The sequence below is a fragment of the Elephantulus edwardii genome, unplaced genomic scaffold (genome assembly GCF_000299155.1).
Source record: "Elephantulus edwardii isolate Elephantulus edwardi_28Jun2011 unplaced genomic scaffold, EleEdw1.0 scaffold00143, whole genome shotgun sequence".
NCBI lineage: Eukaryota > Metazoa > Chordata > Mammalia > Macroscelidea > Macroscelididae > Elephantulus > Elephantulus edwardii.
In genome coordinates, this window is record NW_006399893.1 from 6,035,170 (window position 1) to 6,062,820 (window position 27,651).

The following is a 27,651-nucleotide window of genomic DNA, read 5'->3' on the forward strand; positions in this document are numbered from 1 at the left end:
CTATGAGTCGCAAATGACTCCACGGCACATAACAACAACAACAACAACAACATTTTATTTTTATGCAATCCCTCCCCATAAGTCCACTCCACTGTACAGCCTTCATTTTGGACTCCTGTCATGGCAATAATACCCAATAATATATCCAGCAAACATCAAATACTGGGGAGGTTATGGAGAAACTGGAACCCTCATTCACTATTGGTGGGAGTGTAAAATGGTGCAACCACTATGGAAGACTGAATGGTACCTTCTCAAAAAGTTGCAAATAGAAATACCATTTGACCCAGCAATTCCACTATTGGGAATTTATCCTAAAGAAACCATAACTGCCGCCCAAGCAGATATACGCACACCCATGTTTATTGTGGCTTTATTCACAATAGCAAAAAGTTGGAAACAACCCAAGTGCCCATCAATAAACAAATGGATAGAAAAGCTCTGGTATATTCTCACAATTGAATACTATGCAGCATTGAAAAACCCGAAACTAATGAAATATTATGCAAAATGGATGACCCTGGAGGACATGATGCTGAGTGAAATATCTCAGTCACAAAAGGACAAATATTGCATAGGGCCACTCTTATGAGTAATATTCTTGATATCCTATCAAAGCTCACCTGGTCTTCATTCTTTGGCATTCAAGGCCTCAAATTTGTACACACTAAAGCTAAATAAAATTAAATCAAATCCAAAAGAGCCAAAATTTGACCTTGAGTCTATCAATATGTATGCTGTACAAATTATTCAAGAAGCTGAACTCTGTAAGAAAATTGTAGTGTCAGGATCGGAAGAAGTCCCATCATTAACCTTCATTATGCAGATGATATAACGTTGCTTGCTGAAAGTGAGGAGGACTTGAAGTAATTGCTACAGAAGATGAAAGACATGGATTGAGTCCCAACATCAAGGGAAAAAAAACACCAAAACCAACCAATAATTCTCACCGCCGGACCTACATGCAACATCATGATAGATGGAGAAAAGATCTAAACTGTCAATGACTTCATCTTATTTGGATCCATAATCAACACACTTGGTACCAGCAGTTAGAGATTAGGAGATGTATTACACTGGAAAAGTTTGCAGCCAGGGATCTGTTCAAATGATCTTAGTTATAGGACTAAAGTACACTTATTAAGGTCATGGTATATTTTTTTTTGTCATGGTATTTTTAATCATTTGTTATGCTTCTGAGAGCTTGAGAATGAATAAGGATGCCAGAGGAAGACTTTATGCCTTTGAACTGTGGCACTGGAGAAGAGTACCAAATATCCCATAGGATGCCAAAAGAATAAACAGATATGTCTTAAAGAAGGAGCCCAAGTGCTCCTGGGAGCACATACTCATCTCACATACTTTGGGCATGTTCCTAAGGAGAGGCTATTCATTGGAGAGGGATATCATGCTTGGGAAGGTGAAGGGACGTTGAAAGAGAGGAAAATCCTCAAACAGGTGGATTGACTTAGTGACTGGAGCAATGGGCTCACGGATAGGACAAGGTTCAGATCTGTTGTTCACTGTGTTGCTACGAGTTGCTCAACTGCATCTAAAAACACAACAGCATTCTGTACTGAGTTTATCAACTCTTTGTATTGGTAAGGATGCTCTTTGTCTAAAGTCCTGTGTTACACCTTAAGGACCTGTGTTGCCTTACAATCCAGAATTAGGGAATGTGTCAAGATTGGTTTAACCTCAAGGCTCTGGCTCAGCCTCATTCTTAGTCTCAGCTTTGTTTTCAATTGGATGGGGAACTAAATGGACAGAGCTATATCAGTTAGCTGCATACCCAGGTCTAGAAAGAGAAATCAGCCAGTTCTTAAGGTAACTCTCTCCCTAACTCTAGCCACCTTGATCTGGAAAAAATCAGTCAAGTAAAGATACAAATTCACTTCTGGATCAATCCATGACACCATGTACAGTAGCTCCAGAATGGCCTGATTTCAAACTCTGACCTTCCAATTTCAAGTCCAGAGTGCTTTCTACCACTTTGGGAGTTCTGTGAGTATAGCTCATCAAGAGTAGTGCGGCTAACCAAGGGTTATGCTCTCAAGTGGTCTGAATCCTCCAATGGTCCCAAGGGAGATGGACAGGCAGGCTCCTCCTATGAAACGGACAGTCCTGGAAACCCACTGGACCACCAGCTATGAGTCAGCACAACTCCAAGGCAGCCAATTTTAGTTTTTCTACTTTGCAACTAACAAAATCTTACTTAACTGCACACTTTTAAACAAACTTCCAAGACACTGCTGAAAATATATGAAGAACAGATCATAGACTACAGTGAACCATTTATAGCCTCCCTCCCTCCCACAGCTGGCATTTTCTTTCTAGTAAGGTTTTATAACTATCCTTTAAAACAAAGCCATAATCTGCTGTGTCTTAAAAACTATCTTGTGCAATAGCTATTTTACCTTCTTCCTCCTCAATGTCACTCCAAGATAATGTCATGTTTAGAAAGATTATCCATTTCAAATTCTTTCCCACATCTACTATCAACATGCTATCAAACCATACCCTCAGGCCCTTTGACTTTGTCCAACTGTATCCATTCTCCACATCACATCTCAGGAGAAGGTTCTTGCCTGAGGGCTTTTAAGGCAAAGGTGTTACAAAGGTGGCATCTTTTTATAAATGTCTTTGAAAATCACCCTCAAATATCTGCTTAGCTACCCAGGACATTGTTCCACTGGAGCTCCAGTAACTGATGTGAAGGAGTTCTTGCATTTTAGATCCATTTTAGAGCTGAGATGTGCTCCAGTGAAATTTGCCCTTTTATTTTCCCCTTTGACCTCCCTTTTTTTAGAAAAAAATCCAGAAATCAGTAGATTCTGTACACAGATAAGACTCCTCACCCAATTACAGAAGGCTTAAAATTGTAACTGAAATGTAGGTACAGTGGTTCCAAGTTCATGGTATCTTTTTGATTTCTGAAAAGTTTGTGTGGTTGTATGGAGAAGGAAATTAGCTCAAACCTCTGACTCTGGATTTTAGGTTTGAATCTTATATATGGTTAGCCTTTCTTTGATGTTTAAAAAAAGTAAATGATATCTGATAGAAAATATGATAAGAAGTTGCAACCATTTTGATAAAGAAACAAAGTATATGAAGATGTTTGTAAAACTATGAAAAACAAACCAAAATCTCATTTACAAATGAGTGAACTGAGAAACTATGGTACATCTACACAAGGGAATATTATGCAGCACTCAGGAGCAACGATTGCATAAAACGTTATATAATATGGGAGACAGCATTAAGCTGAATGAACTAACTCAGGCTCTTAAGTACAAATACTGCATAAAACTATTATTATAAAAATAGGAGGATAACTAGTAGGATGTGTACAAATGTTTAAAGAGGGGAAAGGAAAGGTGGAAGGGCCAGAAAAAGAAGAAGGGTGAAAATCATTAGCGTAACAGTTTAGCATGTGGGCTGGGGGAAGGAGGAGGGAGAGAGACTTGATATGTGGCACAATGTTTATGAATGATTGTATGAAACACAAATGTTATGAGAGATTATATAGAACATAATGTATATGAATGAGACATTATGTAAATGAATTATTAAACAATTAAAAGTTAAAAAAATTATGTGACGATACCACTGAGGATATTTTTTATAATTTACATTTCAATAGAATGTTAACATTATATGTTGTGTATCATTGAGTTGGAGCTGACCCATACATAGCTGATCCTCTGGTGGGCTTTTGCACAGTGAATCACAGTTAATTGCATAGGAGAAGACTGCCCATCTTGCTCTCTCAGAGCAGCTGGGGGATTAGAACTACATGCCTTCAGGACAGCAGCACAGCTTCTTGTCAGGCACACAATTTGCATATAAATAAGACAACCTGAAAGTTGAGCCACAAGTTTTTTTGAGAGTCTTGTTATGAGGTTAGAATTCATATTGGGTTTTTTAAAACCTGCCTTTCCAAGTGACAGTCCCATTAGCTTTGGTGTTGATTTGGCCATAAACCCCAAGGAAGGCAATCCTTTCCTCTGAGCTCTGACTAGTGCAGAATATCATAATCTGCTTCATTATAACCAAACAGATCTTTATTTGCAAAGCAAATCTTTATAATGTGCCCCCAGAAACAGGCATTCTAGAGGAAGTTATTTTACTAACAGGTTACCAGAAAACCTATCTTTCCACAGTCCTGAGATCACCTTTGACTAACCATGTAATCCCTCTCCTGTGTTACAGACCTGTTGCTGCCAGTCTCTCTTCTAGATGTTATGTACTGCCAAGTCAGAACTGACTCATTGGTGACTGATCCTCCAGCAGGATTTCTGAGACAGTAAATCTCACAGGAGATTGGCCTTCTTTCTCCTGCAGAGCAGCTGGTGGATAAAACTGCGTATTTTTGTGTTGGTAGCACAATTCCTTAACACCAAGCCACTGGAGCTCGCTATCGGTCACTTCTAGATAGACTGGTCTGTCAGCCAGCAACAAATTTTACAACTTAAAGTTCCTGATTACTCTGTGAAAATGGATGTTCCTGGTCTAGTCCATCGCTTGTTGTTGTTGTTGTCGTTGTTATGTGCCGTCGAGTCGTTTGCGACTCATAGCGACCCTATGCACAACAGCCCTAAACCCTGCCCTATCCTGCGCCAACCGCACTGCCTCTGACACACCCATCCCGATTACCCCAGTCACCGAATCAATCCATCTCATGGAGGGTCTTCCCCTCCTGCGCTGTCCCTCCACCCTCCCAAGCATGCTGTCCCTCTCCAAGGACCCGTCCCTCCTGGCAACATGTCCAAAGTATGTCAGAGGAAGCCCCAGAATCCTTGCTTCCAAGGAGTATTAATCCTCTCCAAGATGAATCTGTTTGTTTTCCTGGCAGTCCATGGTACATTCAGTACTCTTCTCCAGCACCACAGCTCAAAAGCATCCACTCTCCTTCTGTCCTCCCTAGTCACTACTCCTCAATAAAAGTCATTTGCTTCTATTTAAGCAGACCTTTGGATGACGCTCTATGACAATTCAATACAGCATGACAATAAATGTGTTCCTGATTCATTAGAAAATATGCATCTCATGAAAACAAGGAGAAAGTGATGGAAGAGACTTAAAAAATGTCTTTTCCCCCCTTAGGTACCCATACATAGCTTACTAGTTATCCTTCTATTTTTATAATAATGGTATTATGCAGTATTTGTTCTTATGAGACTGAATTGGTTCATTTAGCATAATACTCTCCAGTCACTCCCAAGTTATAGTATTTTTTTGAAATCATCGCTCTCGAGTGCTGCATAGTATTCCATTATATGAATGTACCAGACTTTCTCAATTCAGCCTGTTGTGTTTGGACATTTGGGCTGTTTCCATGTTCTTGCGATGGTGAATAACATTGCTATGACCATTGGTATACACATCTCGGTTTGTGTCTACGTTCTAATTTCCTTGGGGCATATTCCTAATAGTGGAAAAACTGTGCCATATGGAGTTTCTATGTTTATATTTTTGAGGAAACATTAAATTGCCTTTTAGAGTGGTTATATCACCAACAGTATATGAGAGTTCCTATCCACATCCTCTCCAACATTTCTTGCTTGTTGCCCTGCTAAACATTGCCTCTGCTATTGGGGTGACACAATATTTCATTGTGAATTTGATTTGCATCTCTCTTAAGATCCACAGGGCCCTGAAAAAACAGGGTTATGGTGGGCATAGTCCAGTGGTGATTACTTTTATAAAATACAATGAATGGGAATGATTGCATGAAACACAAATATGAATGAAGAATAATGTGAAATACAGGGTATATGAACTTTGTAAGTAAACTAATATAGAATAATTTTTTTTAAACCCACAAGACAGACAAAGTCTTTCCCCAAAGTGGAAAATAGGAAATGCAGCAGCAATTAGACAAAAGCAAACTCCGTGCCGTCGGGTTGCATCCTACTCACAGGGATTCTCTGCCGGGTTTCTGAAGCTGCCAGTCTTTATAGGAGACTGTCCATTCTTTTTCCTAGAACACCTGGTGCTTTGAATCACCAACCTTTGGGTTAGCAGCTTGCTACATAACACATTACAACACCAGGGTTCCATACCGTAAAAGGAAGAACTTCCTAAAACAAGGACCATGGGGGGTGCGGGGTGGCACATGGTGGCAGGGTAACAATCACAAGGAGGAGGCTATGGGAGCTGAACACAGTTAAAAAGCTGAAGACACACTGGAAATGTCTCACTTAAGCTCAGTGGGTCACTGTCCAAATCTGAGGATTGCTAAAAAGGAACATGCCAGAGCTTCCTGGGTTTGTGACAGCTACATGGATTAAATGTACAGGGGAAGAGACACTTCCCTCTGAACAACACAGCCCAGCCCATCTGTTTCTGAAGAATTCATCTTAGCTTGCCTGCAGAACTCTATCCTGAAGAGCAGCTGAGTATATTTTCAAATACCAGCTTGCTAATGGGAATGGATTATTGTGAAACCAGGCATGTGGCCCACCTTCCTCATGTTCTGCTCCTGCTCCAAGGCTTCCTCTATCCAGGGACTTTCCACTCAATCTGGTTCAGATGTTTGAGGAGAAGTCTGTCCGTTCCCAGTGTAGGAAACAAAGTGGAATCAGGCAGCCACCAGGCAAGGTGTCATTTTCTCATGGCAGGGCCAGCACACAACAGAGGATTCCTGTGCCATCTGCCAACTTCATTATAACCGTCTTACACAGCTTCTACCTATAATCAGAGGCTTTGGAATAGCAGCCTATATACTGTGCAACGGTGGACATGTTGGCTTGGGGGAAGGAAGGCCACTGAACCTGGTTTTCCTGGCAGCCCAGCTTCTCCACAGCTAGATAGCATGTGAACCACACAGGACATTAACTGTTTCTCCCCACATCTGGCTGGTCAGCACAATTATCCACTCGTAAAGCAACTCCCACTGATTTCAGCAGGAGCATCTCCTGCATGTCTGAAGTTATCCGTTTTGCCCCTGAAGAAGCTTTGCTCCAAAGCCCAAGTTGTCTCTAATGGGGATCTATTACTGCACAATACATAAATATATGCAGTGTGGGGATGCGGCTTCCAAGGCCTGGGGCCCCTTGCTTAGCACGGCTTCTCACATCTCTGGGGAGAGCAGTGAGGGGAGCTGTATTCAGCCAACCTTCCTTAGATAGATTAGCTCTTACATGCACAGAAGTGGATTTTAAATTCAGATTCTGTTTAAGTAAAAGTATCTAGCTTTTATGCAAAGCCAAAGAGCGAAAGTGAAGGGCCTGCCATAACGAGGGTGTTTGTAGAGCAGCCGGCAGCACCATTTGGCACAAATGCTGCTGCTACTGGGCTCTGATAGCTGGGTCCTGGCATCTGAAGATCTGACACCTCGCGTCTGGTTTTTAGGATGCAGAAATTTGCAGCCCAGTTTTCCTTGGTGTGAACCCTGGCCTACCTATCCTGTACCATCTTCATCACCTGTATTTCCACTGCCGCAGTTAGAGGCAAATCCTGAGGGAGAGGAACAGATGACAGCAGTTCAAATCAGAGCTTGAATCAGCCCTTCCTGAGAATTTGCATTCTAGTCCACCTAGGAGCAGTCCAAATCTACTGGTTTATAAAACCACTAGAACCACCTGGGTTACATAACAATCACATGGTAAAAATGTGGATTCTGATTCAGCAAATCTGGGGTGGGAATAAAAATTCTCTACAGGGAATTGGCGGGGGTGGGGTGTCACACCAAAATAAACTGGTTAGAAGCAGCCTTGGTCTAAACTTCCTCTAACTAGCAGATACTCTAATAATCTTGTTATAATTTAATTATACACAATTAAGGAGCTGGTATTTGTGGCACACAACAATTACTAAAGAGCCAAATAAGGGACTAATATATTCTAATTTAAAGGCAATTTTTATATATCCTTCACACAAACACATGATACAAGCTGGTTTATTTAAGATGACCATTCCCTCGGTAGCTTTACTAGATAACATGAATAAAATTGTGGAATTTATGAAAACTTTTGGGGGGACAAGATGCCACAGCCTTGTATGAACAAAGAAAGTCTATGACCTTTTCCCAGATGAAGTAATTGAAGCTCACGGAAGGTGAAATGGCTAAAGTAGAATCCCTAATGGTAACATTATTTTGGAGAGGTCCCTCCCTGATAGCAGACTTGCCCAATGTAATACATCTGACTGTTGGTACCAAAGATGTTGATGAGGAACAATGAGGCCAGTTTTAAGGTTAAGCTGAACCTGGTTCAATCACCTGCTATGCATCAGAAAGCTGGACAAAAGAATAGCAGAAGAATCGATGCCTCTGAGTTGTGGTGCTGGAGAAAAGTACGGAAAATCCCAGGGACTACCAAAAGAACAAAAAGATACGTCTTGGAAAAAGGGCAGCCAGAGTGCTCCTTGGAGGTAAAGATAGTGAAGCTTCATCTTTCATACTTGGAACATGTGGCTAGGTGGGGTTATTCCTTGGAAAGGGATATCATGCTTGGAAGAATGAAGGGTCAGCAAAGGGAAGGAAGATCCTCAATGAGATCGAATGGTACAGTGACTTCAGCAATGGGTTCTAGTGTGTCAGAGATGATGAGGATGGCACAAGATAGGCTAGGAATTGGATTAGCTGTTCATAAGGTTGCTATGAGTCACACTTGACTCAAAAAAATAATAACAGTAACATGCTGACGGGAAAGTCTACTGTTAGGGACCTCTCTAAAGTACTGAAGAGCAACGGTGTGTCTCTGGAGACTAAGGTGCATCTGGTACAGGCCATGGTCTTTGCAATCACTTGTTATGTATCAGAGAGCTGGACAATGACCAGGGAGGATAGAAGGAGAATTGATGCCTTTGAGCTGTGATGCTGGAGAAGAGTGTTGAGGGTACCATGGACTGCTAAGAAAGCAAACAGATTCATCCTGGATAGGGTTAAACTGGGCTGCTCCTTGAAGGCAAGTATTCTGAGGCTCCATCTGACATACTTTCGTCATGTTGTAAGGAGAGACCAGTCCTTGGAGAAGGACATCGTGCTTGGGAGGGTAGAGGGACAGCGCAGGAGGGGAAGGCCCTGTAGGAAGTGGATTGATTCAGTGACTGGGGCAATCAGGATGAGTGTGTCTGAGACAATGAGATTGGCACAGGACTGAGCAGAGTTTAGAGCTGTTCTACATAGAGTCGCTATGAGTCGCAAGCGACTCGGCGGCACATAACAACAACAACAACAACAACATGCTGTAGTCTAGTGGAACTCTGGTGGTCTAGTGGTAAGGAGCTGTGCTGCTATCCCGAGGGCAAGTGGTTCAAATCCACCAGCTTCTCTATGGAAGAAAGATAAGCCGTCTACTCTCTATGATTTACTGCCTCAGAAAACAGACTAAGTGGATCAGTTACGGTTCAGTTCTGACTTGACTGTATAAAACAACAATGCTAACATTTAGAAAGCAAATGTGTCTATATTTTCACAATGCACGATCACAGACTCTACATTCATTTCCAGTGCATGTAGACCTTTCATATGTTGCACATAACGGGTTATCTAGGTGATTAAACAGGTGGCATAGTTACAGTCTGGAAAGCAAAGGATTTGAAGTGGATGTTGACAGGGGATCTCCAGCAGGTATCTCAATTTTTAAGACTTGGTGATGGGGGTAGGTCTGTCAAAATCAGTGAGACTGGCTCAGGACAGGCCAGGCTTCAGAGCTATTGTACATAGGGTTGCTATGAGTTTCAGGCAACTCAATGGCACATAACAATAACTACATTTTGAATACAAGGAGATTCATTATATTTAGACATAGGCACTGCTGAGTCCTGTTCGTAGCTTGCCCACCTCTCTGAGGCCTGGGAACTCGAATGTACCTTGATAGATTTATAGTTGCCAATGACAGAGTGTCTATGTCTGAAGACACAGCTCTTGGCCACTCAGGTGAGTATGGAGGAGTACTAGTCCCTCACTCCTCAAATGAGAAGAGTCCAATGTATTTTCTGTGGCATAGTTTCCCTACAGAATAGGCTCTGCTGCTAGCAAGGGCCAGCCTCATGGGCCTGTGATTTGACAAGTCACACAGGGTATAATGCCCTGCTATCACGGTCTTGAAATTCTAAAGAACATCAAAACAAGCAGCACTGTATTCATTCAGCACCCTGCACGGCACCTTAGCCTGTCTGTTGGCAGGTGTTCTCAGCTTCTCTCTTCCTTTTCTGGTCATTCCTGCAGCCCCTGAAAATGTAACTGTCCTTAATCCTAATCCCAAGAGTATACTTCTCAGGGACTTGGAACTGAACAGGTATATAGAAATGAATTTTTAATTCAGATTCAATTTAAGTGGAAATATCTAGCTTTGTTTGCTTGCATACAACTAGAAGGGCTAAAGTAAAAGTTTTGTTACATTCCTCAAAAACATTCTAAGAATGTTTTCATAGTCTAAGAATCAAATGAAGATATGTTACTGTTGTTGCTGATTGCCATTGAGTTGAGCATGACTCATAGTGACCCTATGAACAGAAAACCTGAAGCCTTTCTGTAACTTTCTTCATTTCTCAAAGTTCTTAGAGTTTCCATAGGCATGTTGTTTAGGAAGTGGAAGCCACTCCTCCTTCCAAACATGTCTTAATCTGGAAGCTCCAGCAAACACTGTCTACCATGGGTAACCATTATGGAATTTGGCACCCCAATGGCACAGAGTTTAGCATCACAACCACTCAAGATTACCTCAGTACAGCAAATTGACAGACCAGTGTTGCACTACTGAGAAGACTGTTCCATTAAATTATAATTACACTAGGCCCAAGGGCCCAACCAACTTTTAAATAAAAGACCTTTCAGGAAGTGGTGTTGACTCTAAACAAGAGGCTTAAATAAAGAAAAACCCAAACATTCCACAAGACCCTCAACCAAAACAATATCACTGTTAGATTAAAATAAAACAACCATGCATGTGGGTTTGATAGTCATCTAAAGGCACAGTGATAACATCTATTATCACACCTTATTGCCATATCTAAGAGGTTTATTAGGAAGTATTGCCTATGTCTTGAGTCACAGGCCCAGGTGAGTCCAACATGCAAATATCTCCCCAAAGAAGCAAGGCAACAGCAGCAGAGCTGACATTTAAACAATGGTTCTGAATGCCATTTGTTTTAAAGAAAGTATTTGTCTTTGCCAGCATGTCCAGAAGAATAAGTTCACCTAATTTGAGAACTACTAAAGCATATAAGTTCTTGATTATTTACAATGACAAGATTGTCTTTTTTTTTTAATATCCAGTGAAATTGTCAAGGCAGGGAGGCTAGGGAAACGTACTTTCTTGTAGAATACAGCATTTAAGAAAATATTAGATTGATTTAAGAAAATATTAGATTGATTTAATGTTATGTTTTATTTTAGCAAAATTATATATAAGTAAGAATTTGATTCAGAATCAGACCAGATAAACTCAGCCAAATGGGAAGCCATGCACTTTCCATTTCTGCAGCTTGATGGCCTAGCACAGTATCTGGAATGGAGTAAAATGCTTCATAACTATATAGTAACTGAACTGAGCTTGTGTTATGGCTTTGCCTAGAGGTGTGAATAACAAACATGAGACTCAACCCTTCTGAGGGAGACGTGTTTAAACCCTTTCTTACTGACTTCACTTCACAATGGGCATTATATCTGTCCATGAGGACTGCCTAGAAAGTAGAGGAGAGTGGGTGGGTGGCAGACCCAGGAGAGGCACTACAGTGACTAGCAATTAGGGCTCAGCACTATATGAATAGGGGTGGGGGAAACAGGATGTGAGAACTAGCTGAGGAATCAGAAGAACTTTCTCCATCCCTGTGAGACTTACGGTTAGGAACTTCTAAAATCAAGGTCTTCCCTGGGTGTACTTTCATTTACATAAATTCTTTTACCCCCTTGTGGTAAATTTTGGGATAGGACTTTACTCATCATCCACTAAGATGATACCCATAGACTGCTGTTGTTGCTGGGTGCCACTGCCCACAGATCCAGGCATTTGATTCATACCCTCTTAATACTGATAGCATCTGCAGGGGATATAAAAGGAGAATGTACCTACCTGCTTAGTAGAAGTTGTAGGGTTACGTTCACCAAGAGGTACCTCAGTAGGAAGGCTGGGACATCTACTTGCAACAACCCAGCCTCTGAAAATTCTATGGGACATAGCTTACTTTGCTATATGAAGTTACCACATGAATTACAACCAATTCAATGGTACATCGTTTTTGTATCAGAATATTTACAACCTTAATGACTATCAATTGACTTTCCTCTAATATGTAGCATGCTGCCAAGCACTTGTATTTTAAAAAAATTATTCCAAGTTGCAAAAAATACTTTTTGAAACCCCAACAAACACAAAATGAAACCATCAAAGACCACAAATTCCTTGCCATCAAGTTGGAACCAGCTCATATCTGCCCCTTCACTGGGTTTGCATGGATGACTGAAAGTCACCCAAGAGGAGCTTGACCATCTGCCTCCCTTGGAGCTGCCCAAGCAGCCACAGTGGCCCAGCCTTTGGGCCACAGCACGACTCTTTGATATCACTGTTGTCTCTGGCTGAGGTCACAGAAGTTTAGTAACTTGTTCAAGGTTAGAGAATTTCTTGGCTGGTAAAACTGGCCTGGCAGCTAAATAAATGGAACAGCAATGTCCACTTTGTAAAGCCGTCCACAGAACTGGTGGAAACACCCTCAGAAAGGGCAAACCCTGGGCAGATGTGGGGGGTGGCACTACTGCCACAAATAAGGCTTTAGATTTGTCTACACAAAGCTGGCCCAGTGTCCTAATTTCTCAGACTCCATGACTGAAACCAATTTCTTTCCTCAAATTCCTGGGACATGGGGATGTGACAGTGACAGGTATTTGGGCATTCAGGTAACAACCTTATGTGTTCATGAGTTACAGAAATTTAGCCAGAAAACAAAATAAGACAAAGCCACTGCTGAATGTATAAGTCCTTGATCTTACGACTGAAGAAAAGCCGACATATAAAGATGAAGCATTTTGCACTAAATCGTAACATTTCAAAGTGGACTTCAGACCATGCCTTGATCTTTTCCGACTATATATATTTTTTATTTGACTCAACTGCAATTCAGACTACTAGATACACTTTTTTATCCTCTATAACATTTGAGCTACATAAGAAAAGAGTCTGACTTATTCAAATGCACTCTTTTAAGTAAAATTATATACAAACACATCAGGGAAACATCCTATTACTTAAACTGAACCCGCTGCTATTGAATCAGAAGGGACCACAGCTGATCCTCCAGCGGGTCTTCAGAAGCTAATTCCTTTCGGGAGAGGAGACAGCCCATCCTTTCCCCCAGAGCAGCTGGAGGACTGGGAGCTGTAACACAATCCGAAGATGAGTGTTCACAGATGACTGTTCACAGTGGCCCTGGAGCATCAGGTTTGAACCTTGCCCTATCCTGTGCTATACAAGTAAGGAGTGCTTCATGAATCTGTGCAGGCCATTTAAAAAAAGAAAACAAGCACCAAAAAGCTCATAACAACCCCTAACCTTCAGACTTATTGCCATAAAGTGGGAACTAACTCACAGGTGAGTCTGCAGTTGGTTTGTGGAGGCTGTAATCTCCTCCCACAAAGGAAGGAGATTGCCTGTCTTACTCCTATGGCACCCCTGGCAGATCTGAACTCCTAGAAAAATGTCATCTCTGGGTTAACAACAAAACTCCCTCAGAGCATGCCCCCAGAACTCCCCATGACTAGATCTTGGAGAACAGAAATGGGGAAGGAAATCTTTGGAAATGCTATGGCTTCATACAGAAACAGTGTTCCTCACTCTCCATGAGCTCATGCACACTCACTTCCAAATGGGCTGAGGGCGAACATGTGGCTGTGCTTCAAATGGGCAGAAAGTCACTTGCCAGCACATACCCTCTCCGCTGGGGAGTCAACACAATGGAGTTACAGGGAGAGACTGTTTATCATCGTGGCATGAAAGTCTCTTGTCAAATTCTTCCAGCTTTTATAATCAAACAACATCATCTCCAGAGTATAAGTTTTAGCTACATAAGAAACATATTGGAAATTGATTCAGTGCTCCTGGCTGAGCTGTGACAATGTTTCATAACCTGGTAACCTCTGGGCTTATCCTTTCCCTGAACTCAAAAGCTTTTAAGTCTCACCAGGGTGCCAGAGGGAAGATAAAGCAAACTTCATCCTTTTATCTGATCATGTGCAAAATGAGTGGTGCAGGCGCTGCGCCTCAGATAAGATGATTGCTAAATGACTCTTCTCACATTCTATCAATGGGCTGGTGAAAGAAAGAGTCTGACATTGATAAGTTCTTTTCTCCAGCACTACCATTTTCACAAACGCTGGCTTCTCCTTAAAAGCAGTTAAGTGCTGGTTGCAGGTCTATGAGTCATTAAAAGTGCCCTGGCCAGCTCCGTGTGTACTAGATTTACGGAGATGGTTTCCTTCCTCAGCCTGATTCTCTCCCTCTGACTCTCCTCCTGGGCAGGAATTCATTCAGGTCCACAGCCAGGAGTGCTTTCCCACCTCTTCCTCTCAGTCGTGAGTCTCATTACCCAACTCAGTCTGCATCTCCACAATTTGTCATGGCCCTTGCTTGGCCTATTCTTTCCGCAATTTATGTCTCTCTTAAGCTAATGTACTGATTCAGATATGGTGGCTCAAATGGGCACAGGCTGGCAATCCCAGGGGCTTGACTGTGTGGACCACCTTGACCTAGGCTGGTTTTCATTAAGTGTGAATAGTTGAGGGAGCTCTGGTAGCCTAGTGAGTAAGGAGTCTTGTTGCCAATCCTTAAGCAGTCAGATCGAATCTACCAGCTTCTCTTCCCATGCAATTCACATCTTCGGAAACCTGCAGGAGTGTCTGCTAGAGGGTTGGTTCAGACTCAAGGGCAATAAGGGAGGAATGCGATTGAGTTCTTCAAGTAGTGGTTGTGCCTCCAAGTTTGATGATGGGGCTTCTGAAAAGCTACAGTGTCCTCCATGGCAAGCCTGTTACCTATTTTTTAAATCACAGCTTTTCAGTCCCCTTTTAAAAAATTCTCTTTGTTGCAGTTCTGAAGGCACACTGTGAAGGCACACAACCAGCTGCTCCGTGGGAGAAGGATTGGAAATCTCCTTCTGTGTGATTTACTGTCTCTGAAAACCCGCTGGAGGGTCAGCTCTGGGTCAGCTGTGACTTGATGGTACACTGCTACAACTTTAGGCATAAGAATAGAACACTGATGCCTGTTCACTCACACACCATGAAAGTTAGTATATAAAATCTCTTCAAAAATAATAATATTTAAGTATTACATTTAATAATAATATTATTATTAAGGTGGTGCCAAGTCAAGCATGACTCATAGTAACCCTATCAATAGTAGATCTGAACCCTGTCCTATTCTGTGCCAGCCTCACAATCTCTAACATACTTGAGTCCATTGCTGCATCACTGTGTCAATCCACTTGGTTGAGGGTCTTCCTCTCCTTTGTTGTCTCTCTACCTTTCCAAACGTGATGTCCTTCTCCAAGGAATAGCTTCTCTTAGCTATATGCCCAAAGTATGTGAGATGAAGCTTCATCATCTTTGCCTCCAAGGAGCACTATGGCTGTATTTTCTCCAAGACATATATCTGTTCGTTCTTTTGGCAGCCCATGGGATGTTCAGTGCTCTCCTCCAGCACCACAACTCAAAAGCATACTTTTTATTATGTCATCCTTATTCACTGCCCTTACTCATTCACTCCCAGATGCCTAGCCAGTGATTGAAAAGACCATGGTCTTAATCAGGCACACTTTAGTCCTCAGACTAACGTCATTGCTCCCCAGTAACTTGGAGAGATCCATGACCGCAGACTTTCCCAGTGCAATATGTCTCCTGACCTCCTAACTACTGGTGCCAAGTGTATTTATTATAGATTCAAGTATGATGAAGTCATTGACAGCTTCAATCTTTTCTCCATCTACAATGATGCTGCCTATTGGTCCAATGGTGAGAATGTTTGCTCTGTTGACATTGAGATGTAGTCCATATTGAAGACTGCAGATTTGATCTTCTGCAGCAAGTGTTTCAAGTTCATATATATTTTGGAAGTCAATTAAAAAAAATAAGGATCTAATAATGCCATAATTCTTATTATCCCGATCAACTTATGTTCCATTATTGTCTGGAATCAATGCATGTTCTGCTATTTTCTGGAACTGATTCTCATTTCAATAAGCCTTTATACTGTAGTAAGAATCCTGGGCAGCACAGTGGGTTCAGCTTTGGGCGACTAATCAAAATGTCAGGAGCCTGAAGCATCAGTTGACTAATGGACGGAAGAGACGTGTTCCTATCAAAACGTACAGCCTCAGAAACCCTACGCCCCAGCTCTGCCCTGCAGGGTCACTGTCAGCAATGACCTGATGGCCACAGGTTTGGTTTTATGTTTGATCATCTTAAAAGTTAAGTTATTGCCGTGGAGTTGAAACCAACTCATAGCTGACCCTCTGGACCCTCTGGCAGGTTTCTGAAGCTGTAAATGGCATGTGAGGAAAGAAAAAAATTTTTCTTTTTTGAAGCAGCTGGTAGATTCGAACTGCCAGACAAGCATCACATCTGGGTTAGCAACAGAGCTCCCTCTAGACTGCATCACTAGAGCTCTTTTGTCAACTAGGTATGTGTCTCTTCTCGGTACCATCTGTATTCTCACAGGGGTCTTAAGGACTGTGCCCGAAGTGACTACCAATGGATGTGAACTCAGACATATTCTAGAAGAGCAGGAAGAGAGGATTTGGGGGGCAGGTAGCCCTTGTGATAACCTCAAGTGCTACTGATGGTCAACACCCCTGGTGAGGAAATGGTATTCAGTTGGGATGAAGTAGAAAAAAATATTTGGTTTCTTTTAAAAAGTCTAAATATTAGCAATCAAATTCAAACTCATTCCATGGAGTCACTAGTAGATTTGAACCACTGGAGAGACCTGGCCTTTGGCTCAGAAGTGTAACTCTCTATAGACTGTGCCACCAGGGCTCCTCTCCATGTGAGCAGCAGAGTGAAATGACTGTGCTTCTAATTTTATTGGTCTTATTGTAAGTCTTCAGAGTTCACCTACTGCCTAGAAGACAAACTTCAAACATCTAAGCTTGGCCAACACATTCTCTGCACTCTAATTTGTTTTCTAACACCAGCTCTCTCTCTCCCTCATTGTGCTAGTCACACTGATGTCTCTTGCTGATGTTCTCCCACACATGTCACTTGCCTTCTAGCCCAGACGCTTGATCACTTTTCCCCTTGATTTGAAGGATATCTCTGTCATCTTTGCTGATAAAAATCCCATCCTTTAGGTGGACAGCAATTCTCAAGCTTTCTTGTACATTGGAATCACCTAGGGATTTGTAAAATAGAATAATGCCAGTCTCCTATCTGTTGTGTGATTTATTTCAGGATGGGGTCATTTCTGACCTTGGTATCAAGGATTTTTAAAGCATTCCACATAATTCTGATCGGCCTCAAGTTTGGAAACAACTGGTCTAAATGGTGCTGTGTTTGGCTACCATGAGTTAGCCCGAGCCCACCGTAATCCCATGCACAACAGAACAAAACACTATTCCATCCCGTGCCATCCCACAACTGAGGTACAGAACCCACTGGGGGTTCTTAGGCTTAGTTTCTTGAGTAGTTTGTCAGGCTTTTCTTTCAAGTCCAGAAACATTGCTGAAACTGTTCAGCATCACATGAAGATTTAATTCCCCTTGAAGAAGTGGGTGGTGGCTGCATGTAAGGGGCTTTAAGTCTCTGGTATAGAAGGTAAGCACTTGCCCCAGTCTAAATGGTAAATAGAGAGTTCTGCAGGCTTAACAAGGAATCACACTGTCAGCCCAGTCATGTAGGCACAATCCACCAGCTGCTCCAAGGGAGAAAGATGGGCAATCTCTTTCCATGTGGCTAACTAGTGCTGGATCAATGATGAGTAGATTCCCACTAGACGGTACATAACAATAAATGGTAATACTCCTCAGCTGACTATCTTATTCTCATATTCTTATCGACTAAAACAGCACACTAGCTCCACTAAAGCACACTCCCACACCCACCCTCTGCAGCATCATGCATGCAGTGGCCTCTATCTTATCAGCGATCACCTTGTATTAGCTTTATCTGTATACTTCTCAGTCTCCACTACTAGGCTGGACTTCAGAGAGTATAGCTTCATCATCTTATCCAACTCTACATACTTATTGAGATTCTGACACAAGGTGTGACTTGTAGAAGATGCTAAGCCAGGTTTGTATAATGAAACAGAACTTGGTTCCTTGCTTCAGCCCATGGGAGTAAATATCTCACAGGAGTTAAATATTAGTCACACAACTTTCTAAGTCTATAGTACTGTTTCTTTAATGAAGAAAAGAAAGAGAGAGGGAGTCAGAGACAAGCATTTATTATGATAGCATGTGCAGATACCTAAGCTCCATTTTATGACTAACTCTGGAAATCAGAGCAAAGGACTGGTGGCCTAGTGGTAAGGAGTTGCACCATTAACTCAAAGACATACAGTTTGAATCTACCAACTGCTCAGCAGGATAAAGACAGGCGATCATTTCCTGTGTGCTTTACTGACTCTGAAAACTCGCTGGAGCGTCAGCTATGTGACAGGACTCTATGGTACATAACAACACACAACATTGCCAAGGAACAAGTAGGAAACTGATTAAAAAGAAGAAGAAGAAGAAAAAAGAACTAGTCATGTAGGAATAAGACAGGAAGATAATGTCAGAAAATGTTCCAAACACATGATTGAGTACATTGTGATGGATCTGATACCTAGTGTAAAAAAAAAAAACAAAAACAACCCAAACAAAACAAAACACCAAACCCCAAATATTAGTATTTCTAGGTCTTGGCCAGAAGGAATTACATGGTCCTGTTTCCACAGAATTCGTTTGGGAGCAGGGCTTTATGAGGAGGAATGTGGCATCAGGATTGAAGGAAAACTCATCAACAACCTGTGTTACGTAGATCATACAACCTTTCTTGCTGAAACTGAGAAGGACCTGAAGTGTTTGCTGCAGAAGGTCAAGGACTGCAGCCTTCAATATGGATTGAAGCTCAACATCAAGAAAACAAAAATTCTTAACACTGGGTCAATTGACAACATAATGATAGATGGAGAAGAGATTGAGATTGTTAAAAATTTTAGCTCGTTTGGTTCCACACTCAACACTCTTGGCAACTGCAGTCAGGAAATCAAAATAAGAATTGCATTGAGAAAGTGTGCTGTCAAGGACCATTCCAGAGTACTAAAGATCAACATTGTCAGTCTGGAGTCTAAGATGTGCCTGATCTAGGTCATGGTCTTCACAATCACTTGCTATGCATCAGAGAGCTGGACAGTAACTAAGGATAATAGAAGAAGAAATGATGCCTTTGAGTTGTGGTGCTGGAGAAGAGAACAAACACGTTTGTCCTGGAGTAGTGAAACCAAGCTGTTCCTTGGAGGGAAGGAGTTTGAAGCTCCATTTCACATATTTTGGTCATGTTGCCAGAAGGAACAAGTCCTTGGAGAAGGACATCATGTTTGGAAGGGCGGAGGGAGAGTGAAGGAGAGGAAGATCCTGGATGAGATGGATTGACTCAAACGAGACTGGCTCAGGACAGGGCAGGGTTCAGAGCTATTGTACATACAGTCACTATGAGTCACAGGTAACTTGGGGGTACATACCAACAACTTTGTGGAGGAAAGAGTTTACATTTCAGGCTGCATATGCAAGAAGCAAAGCTCCCTTTCTGGACCTTGCCATTTGCAGCTACAAATAGAAGACCCTCAGAACAGCCATGGTGGGAATTTTCTTGTCTACAATTCAATAGTACTTCCTAGAGGTCACTTTGTACATCTGGAAATGCAAAATCAAAATCATTCTGCAGAGTACTATGAAGTTGGAATAATTTAAAATGGCACCGTCCTATTCCTCAGATACAACACTGTCACTTTGTTTTTATTGTCCATTTCCACTGTGATGGGCTCAAATCAAGACGACCCATGTGTAACAGAATGCAGCCCTTTTTGGATCTGTGTCAGCCAAAATGAACTTGTTTGTTCTTCTGGTAGTCCATGTGTTATCAATATCATTCCTAAACACCATAATTCAATCTTTTCAATATTTTTTGATCTTCTAGATCCCTTGTTCAACTTTCACATTCATATGATGTTACTCAAAAGGTCATGGCTTGGTTCAAGCCAACCTTGGTCATCAATCAAAATGCCGTCTTTGCTTTTAATTATCATCTCACTAGTTTGCATTTCTGTACCAGTTTGTTAGGAGTCTATTATCATCTACCAAAGTTGAGAACATTTGTACTTTCCACCCACATTTTATTTTGATCATCTCTTTTTCTACAATTAAGACTAAATATGTCAGCACATAATTCAAAATGTGATAGTTGATTCAAATAGCCATCTACTCAAAAAGTTGTGAAAGCTTTTATTAACTTCATGAAATATGCTTTAATTTTATCTTCAATGTGATTGTCATTCCCTCCAATTTTAAACTTTTAAACTTTTTCCAAATTTTCTCAGCAGGGAAAATTTGTAATGTTCTTGAAATAAGACAGATAATTATCAAGGACTTTAATTAATTGGCAGCTACAGTACTAGGAACCTTGCTGTCCTATTTATTTTAATTTTAGAGAAGAGGAAGTTTTAGATGCATGGGGTATTCCACAGAAGATTTATTTTTAACTTCCACATATTTTGTTGGTGACCAATTATATATTTATTCAGAGAGATGATGGTAACAAACTAATCTAAATTCAATACATTTCTCAGAAAGCCATTACAGATTAACTGCATGCTAGAGAGCAGTGGCAATTCAGATTATGTAAAATAGAAACTAATCATAAATCATTAAAATTAATTACATCTTTTCAACAGCTCTCTCAATTTACTCTCATATCACTTTCATAACTGAGGTTTTTTTATCACTTTCACAAATGACAGTACAAATTTGATCATGTTCCTTTCACACCAATCAGTCAAATTTGAATGGAGACAATTTTGGCAGGAGATGGGCAGCATATTGAGATTGGTAACCATTTCCTAATATCCATTCTTCCTTTTTTCCAGAGTTAAGAGAAATTCTTCTTCTTTCCTTTTTTTTTTTTTTTTTAAAAAAGGGGGACATGTACCAGGACCATTTCCCTTGCAGTTAGGAGTTATCATTTCACAACTAGTGCAATCCTACAGTCTACTGGGATGTTAGCAGAAGAGACATTTGCTTAAAAGGATAAGCCTGGTCTTCATCACTCTTCCTACCTTCTTGCTTTGGAAATTAGACATAAAGAATATCCTTTCAACACCATTTGGGACTTACATTGGGAGTGGCTACGAAATGAGGTAGAGGGACTCGTAGGAGGAGGATTGTCCTACAAATTGTCCTGTCCACTCTGGACACAGTTCCTCTGGGTTTATGTGCATGAACCTGTGTAAATTAAGATTTCTCCCACTAATCTGGATATAACATCACATGTATTAATAGGGAGGAAAATTATCTAATTTCCTTTCTTTATTGACAACCAACACCATGTTGGTGTCAGGCAGGAGTTGCTTTCTCCTGCCTGATGAAAAAAAAACTGCTGCATTTGTTGACCTTCATTGAAACTCTAGTGCATGGATCCTTTGCATAGCACATGATTCCTTTAGTCCTTTCACAATCTAGCATATTCCAGATGGGGTGCATCACTATTCTGTATTGCATATTTCAGGGTTGGATGAGAAAAGAATACAAAGACAAGGTTTGTGTCTATAGAAGTAAAGATGTCATTGTATGTGGGGATCCAAATCTTTCCATTAATCTCAACAGAGCTTTGCCTCACATCTGAAACTTCAAGCAAGTTATTTCATAAATATCTCTCTGGTGGCTTAGTGGCAAGAAGCTGTGTTACAATCTTGAAAACACCTGGTTCAAATCCACAAGCTGTTCTGCAGGAAAAGGATGAGCTGTCTCCCACTGTGTAATTACTTTCCTCTGAAAATCCACCAGTGGGTCAGCTATGAGTGAGTTCCGACTCGAGGGTACACAATACAAAAATATCACAAAATATACTCTGCTTCCTTCTGACACTGGCTTTTATGTTATTTTTTTTTATTTTAAGTATGGTTAAACCTATATTTTTCCCCCTCATAATAAAATTTATCAGCACTAACTAGCTTATTAAGCTAGTTCATGTCACTGTAGAAAAAAAAAAACATTAAAGATTATCTCTTTAAGTTACATGTCTGCCTAGCAATAAGAGTTCAGTTATGCAACTATACTTTTAATTAAGAGTGATTCTTAGGGTTATACGTTTCAGACATTTGAAGCGCTAATAACTTTTTCAGTAGGGACATTAGAACCAATGTCAGATGGATCTTAGCTGAAAGCAGAGAGTACTGGAGGAATGTCTATCTGTGGTTCATTGACAATGCAAAGGCATTTGAATGTGTGGATGACAACAAATTGCAGCTAACCTTGAGATGAATGAGAATCCCAGAACACTTAATTGTTCTCATGCAAAACCTATATTTGGACCAGAGGGCAGTCTTCAGAACAGAGCAAGGAAATACTGCATAATTCAGGAAAGGTGTATGTCGGGGATGCATCCTATCTCCATACATTTTCAATCTGAACATCAAACAGATTATTTGGAAGCCTGGACTGTGGCATCAGGATGGGAGGAAGAGTCATCAATAAGCTGAGTTATTCAGATGACATGACCTTGCTTGCTGAAACTGCAGAGGACCTGATGTCTTTGCTGTAGAAGGTCAAAGACTTCAATATAAATTGAAGTTCAACAACAAGGAAACAAAGATTCTTAGTACTGGGCCAATCGGCAGCACCATGATAGATGGAGAAGAGATTGACGTTATTAACAATTTTAGCTTGCTCAGTTAAACCTTCTTGGTATCAGCAGTCAGGAAATCAAAAGATGAAATACATTGGGAAAAATCTATCAGGAACCTCTCAAGAGTACTGATGAGCAATTATGTTAGTTTAGACTCTAAGGTGTACCTCGTCCAATGAGTATTGCATATACCATCGACTGCCAAGAGAACAAAAAGGTCTGTCTTGAAGAAGGTGAAGCCATGCTACTCCTTGGCGGCAAGGATTTTGAAGCTCCATTTCACATACCTTGGGCATGTTGCCAGGAGGGACCAGTCCTGGGAGAGGGACATCATGCTTAGAAGGGTGTAGGAACAGTACAAGAGAGGAAGACCCTGGATGAGACAGATTGACTCCATAAATGGAGTAATGGGATAGAAGTGTTGGAGATGTGAGATTGGCTCAGGATAGGGAAGAGTTCAGAGCTACTGTGCATAGGGTCACTATGACACTTAACACCAACTAGACATTTGGCTATTGGATGACTGAGTAGCTTTTTCTTTGTAAATCTTTTAGGATGGTGGGCAAAACAAGTACCATTCATTTCACGAAAGTTTACCATGCATCTGTGTTTTGGTGGATATCACTCAATTTTCAGGATTTCTGAAAATTCATTAACTCATAGTTTCTTCACTTTCCAGGACTTTCTAAGTCTCATATTTTTTTAGGAATTTTTTTTTTATACTTAATACTAGTTTCAAGGTGGGATCAGTCCTTGGAGAGGGACGTCATGCTTTGGAGGATGAAGGGACAGCTCAGGAGAGGAAGATCCTTGTTGAGCAATGTCAGTCTAGAGACTAAGGTGCACCTAATCCAGGCCATGGCCTTCATCATTACTTGCTATGCATCAGAAAGCTGGATGACTAAGGATGACAGAAGAAGAATAGATGCCTTCAAGTTGTGAGGCTGGAGAAGAGCCTTGAACATATCACAGACTACTTCCAAGAAAACAAATATATCTGTCTTTGAGAGGGTAAAACCAAGTCTCTCCTTGGAGGCTAGAATTTTGAAGCTCTGTCTCACATACTTTGGGCATGTGGCTAGGAGAGACCGGTCCTTGGAGAAGGACATCATGCTCGGAAGGGTGGAAGGACAGCACAGGAGAGGAAGACCCCAGATGAGATGAATTGATACAGTAACTGGGGTAATTGAGGTTGTTGTGCTGGAACTAGTGAGACTGGCTCAGGACAGGACAGGCTTCAGAGTTGCTGTACAAAAGAACACTATAGGTCACAGGCAATTTGATGGCACATGACAACATGTATAACTGAACCAAACCCTGCCTAATCCTTAAAATCCTAGTAATTTCCACTATGTTGTTGCTGTTAGGTGCCGTTGAGTTGAGTGTAATCTATAGCAACCCTATGAACAACAGATTTGAACCCTGCCCTGCACCATCTTCCCACTTCCTGACATCCTACGCTATGTGTTAGCTGATTGTTGAAGCCACTGTGTCAATCTGGCTGGCTGACGGTGTTCCTCCATTTTGCTGATTTCCTTCCATAAAGACTGGCCCATTCTGGCAACACACTCAAAGTGTGTGCAACGAAGGCTTTGCCATCCTTGCTTCTAAGAATCAGTGCAGCTGCATTTCCTTCAAGGCAGGTTTGTTTGCTCTTGTGGCAGTCCATGCACTATTCCTTGCCAGCACCACATTCTCCTCCTGCTTCATTGGTTAAGTACTAAGTCAAAAGGCTGGTCATTTGAACCAACCAGTGGCTCTGGAGGAGAAGATACCTGCAGATCTACTTTTAAGAAGATTACAACTTAGGAAACTCTATGGGGCATTTGTTTGTTTTTTTAAATTTTTTGGTTTTTTTTCTTTTTATTACTTGCTGTGTGCTGTCGAATCAGATCCAACTGCCACAGGAGGAGATTGCCTCTCCTTCTCCAGCGGAGCATCTGGTGGATTCAAACTGTGGGCCTTTGGGACTGCAGCACAACTCCTTGTCACTAGGCCACCAGAGCTCCCTTCTATGGGGCATTTGCATTCTGTCACATGTGTCTGCTATGAGTTGGAATTGATTTGATGGCACATAACCGGGGCTGAGCAATCTAGGGAAGCGCTGTCCAAGGGGACTTTCTGCAGTGTTGAAAATGATCACGCAGAACATATTGAATATGTAGCCACTGAGCCCCGGCATGTGGTGAGTGTGATGGAGAAAGTGAATTTTTTCATTTCATTCCATTTAAATAGACACATGTGGTTAATGGTGACCATATTCGATAGTAGAGAACTAGGGGATTGCTAGCGCACTTAAAAATACTTAGATGGGTATGCTTCTTTGAGAAATATTCAGCCTCTAGTTTTATACATTTTACAGGATCAAGAATGCCTCATTAGGGAAAAATGATGACTCAGTAGGGCTTTGCATATCGTCAAGACTGAAGTCTAGAAAACAGTATACAACTTGTGTTATTAGCTAACTACACAGAACTGATACCAATTTAAGCCTTTTCCATTGACAACTATAATAAAGGACACCCTTTTAGAATAATAATCTTACTCAGGCTGCACTCATTTAGCTGTTTGTTAGGACTTTTTCATCCCCAATTATAAATGAGAAGAAGAATAACAGGGCACCAGTCTCATTAAACTGTAGGGTACAACAATTTCCTGAGGCAACTGTAAGTAATAGTTTGTGGGATGCTGCATACACTAGACAATAGGCAGAGACCATACCATCATGGGTCCAGGAGCAGTGGGATGCTGAGCCCTGGCAGCTAGTGGAAAGATAGGATCTGGGCATAATGACTGCGCCGGAACCCGAAACCTGAAGGACCTGTCATGGTCTGGAGTCCAGCACTCACTCTAACCCTCTGCCCAAATATGATTTGGAGAAATGATTCATTCTGTCCTGCATTGGTGTCTGGGAAGAGCTAGATAATCTGCATGCAAACATTCCCAGCTGTTTTCAGAGGCTGAGAAACAACTCATTCTTTATGTGTCTAAGGTGGCCAGGAGCTATTAAAGTTATCATCTCTTCTATCTCCTGACAAGGATCACAATCACAGACAGTTCCTCTATCACCAGTTACCTCCTGGCTGCTGAAAATGTAACAGCAAAGTCCCTCTGCATTGGGAACCTGACTCTGAAGTCTGGGACCATGAACAATTTCAAGGTATAGCTGGCATGCCAGAGTTATCTCAGAGACAGCACTACATATCTGTAATCAGAGTTCTAACCAATTGCAGTGATGAGAAACACAAGCTGAAGATTATGTAAAACTATATTTCATTTATTTGGTTCTATGCTTAAAAATACTCAATGGAAAAAATATCTAATGTAGGTAGTTACCACTTCCCATCTTCACTCAATAAATGTTTACAATAAATATTTCTGGATGCAGTAATAGAGATAGGGTTAATTCAGAGTTAATATGCTTCTCAGAGGGACATTATTTAGACTCAGAGTCAATTCTATTTTTGCACTGATAAGTTTTCACTTCTTATCAAGTTGGAAATCGTCAGCTCATTTCCTTGTATTTTTTGTCTTGAACTAAAAGACATTGCAATGCTTTCTTCAAACTGCTTTGACTACCTTATTTTAGGGTAGTTTTCAGTTTTGAAGATACAGACAATAACTGTTAAGGTCAGAATCAGGCAAAGTCAGACAGAACCTAAGATACAAGAATGTTGATACAAATACTGATGAGGCGGCAGAAGGTCATGTTTGCTTCTTCTTCTTCTTGTTGTGTACCATTGAGTTGGAACTGACCCACAACTGATGCTCTGGCAGGTTTTCAGAGGCAGTCAGTCACAATATAGCCTTAAACATAGTACCTCAGCCCTGACATGTGCAGTAAAGGTAGACTACGGTCAAAGTAAAATAGTTAGTTAGTTTAGACACAAGAAAGATGCAAGAACAATGGCTTAAATAGGGATCACCCATCATAGTTCAAACTCTTCATGACATCATCCCATTGGCCCAGCCCCCCCCGCCCCAAGGCACGCCCAAATAAGGAAGCCCACAGTATATAACCACCCCGCCTCAGAGATACTGGACCTCCCAGCTGCTTCCCTTCCTGGGAGGATGGCCCCTTCTTTACTTGGGGTCATATATTTTCTAAAGAGACTATCTGCTTTCACTTTCACTTCTTTCCAAATGCCCTTCCTCCCAGCTATATGCTTTATCCAGGGCTTGGCTTACATTGGGGTTATTTTGAGGAGGACATAACCAGGCTCAAACCAAAGCATTCATCCATGGCTGATCATTCTGTTGTTAGCCACTTAGTTCAGTTCTTTGACCAAGAGAAGTCAAACCAGGCCACTGACTTCACTTATATAGGCACTAACCATGTGTGAAGTTAAAATTCAGTCTCTTCTAGACCTGATGCCCAGGAACACACCGTGTCATAAAGATGAAAGCATGTAGACATTGTCCCACAGTTAAAGATGGACCAGGCATGCGTTTTTACCTAGGACGTGGCTCTGAAATGCAGAGTCCACAACAGCATCTTCCTCATCTTCTTGCAGGCTTTCATTTGCTTCTTTTGTCTGCAACAACAAGAAAAGACTAAAAGTTCTCATTTATTATATTAACCAAATCTTTTCAATCATCATTATAATGTATTCAGTCACAAAGGTGTGTATCTGTGTATGTATTTTCCCACCCAACCCATCATTTAGCTTTATTACAAGTTTTAATTTAAGAGCATATTTTCAACAATATAACCCCAGTTCCAAAAGTGAGGATTTACAGGGTGTCCTGTTGTGCCCAAGATTTTAGAGACACCAAATTTGGATTTCCATATCTAGTAAAGTTAGAATAAATTAAAGCTTAAGGAGATC

At 41.2% G+C, this 27,651-nt stretch overlaps 1 protein-coding gene across 1 annotated transcript in view; it reads right to left on the minus strand.

The window, feature by feature from the left end:
- NCKAP5 (NCK-associated protein 5) overlaps positions 1–27,651 on the minus strand; it is a 914,632-nt gene that overhangs the window by 40,536 nt on the left and 846,445 nt on the right. The window contains 1 exon segment of the mRNA XM_006894461.1: positions 27,279–27,357. Within this exon segment, the coding sequence (XP_006894523.1) occupies positions 27,279–27,357 (79 nt within the window).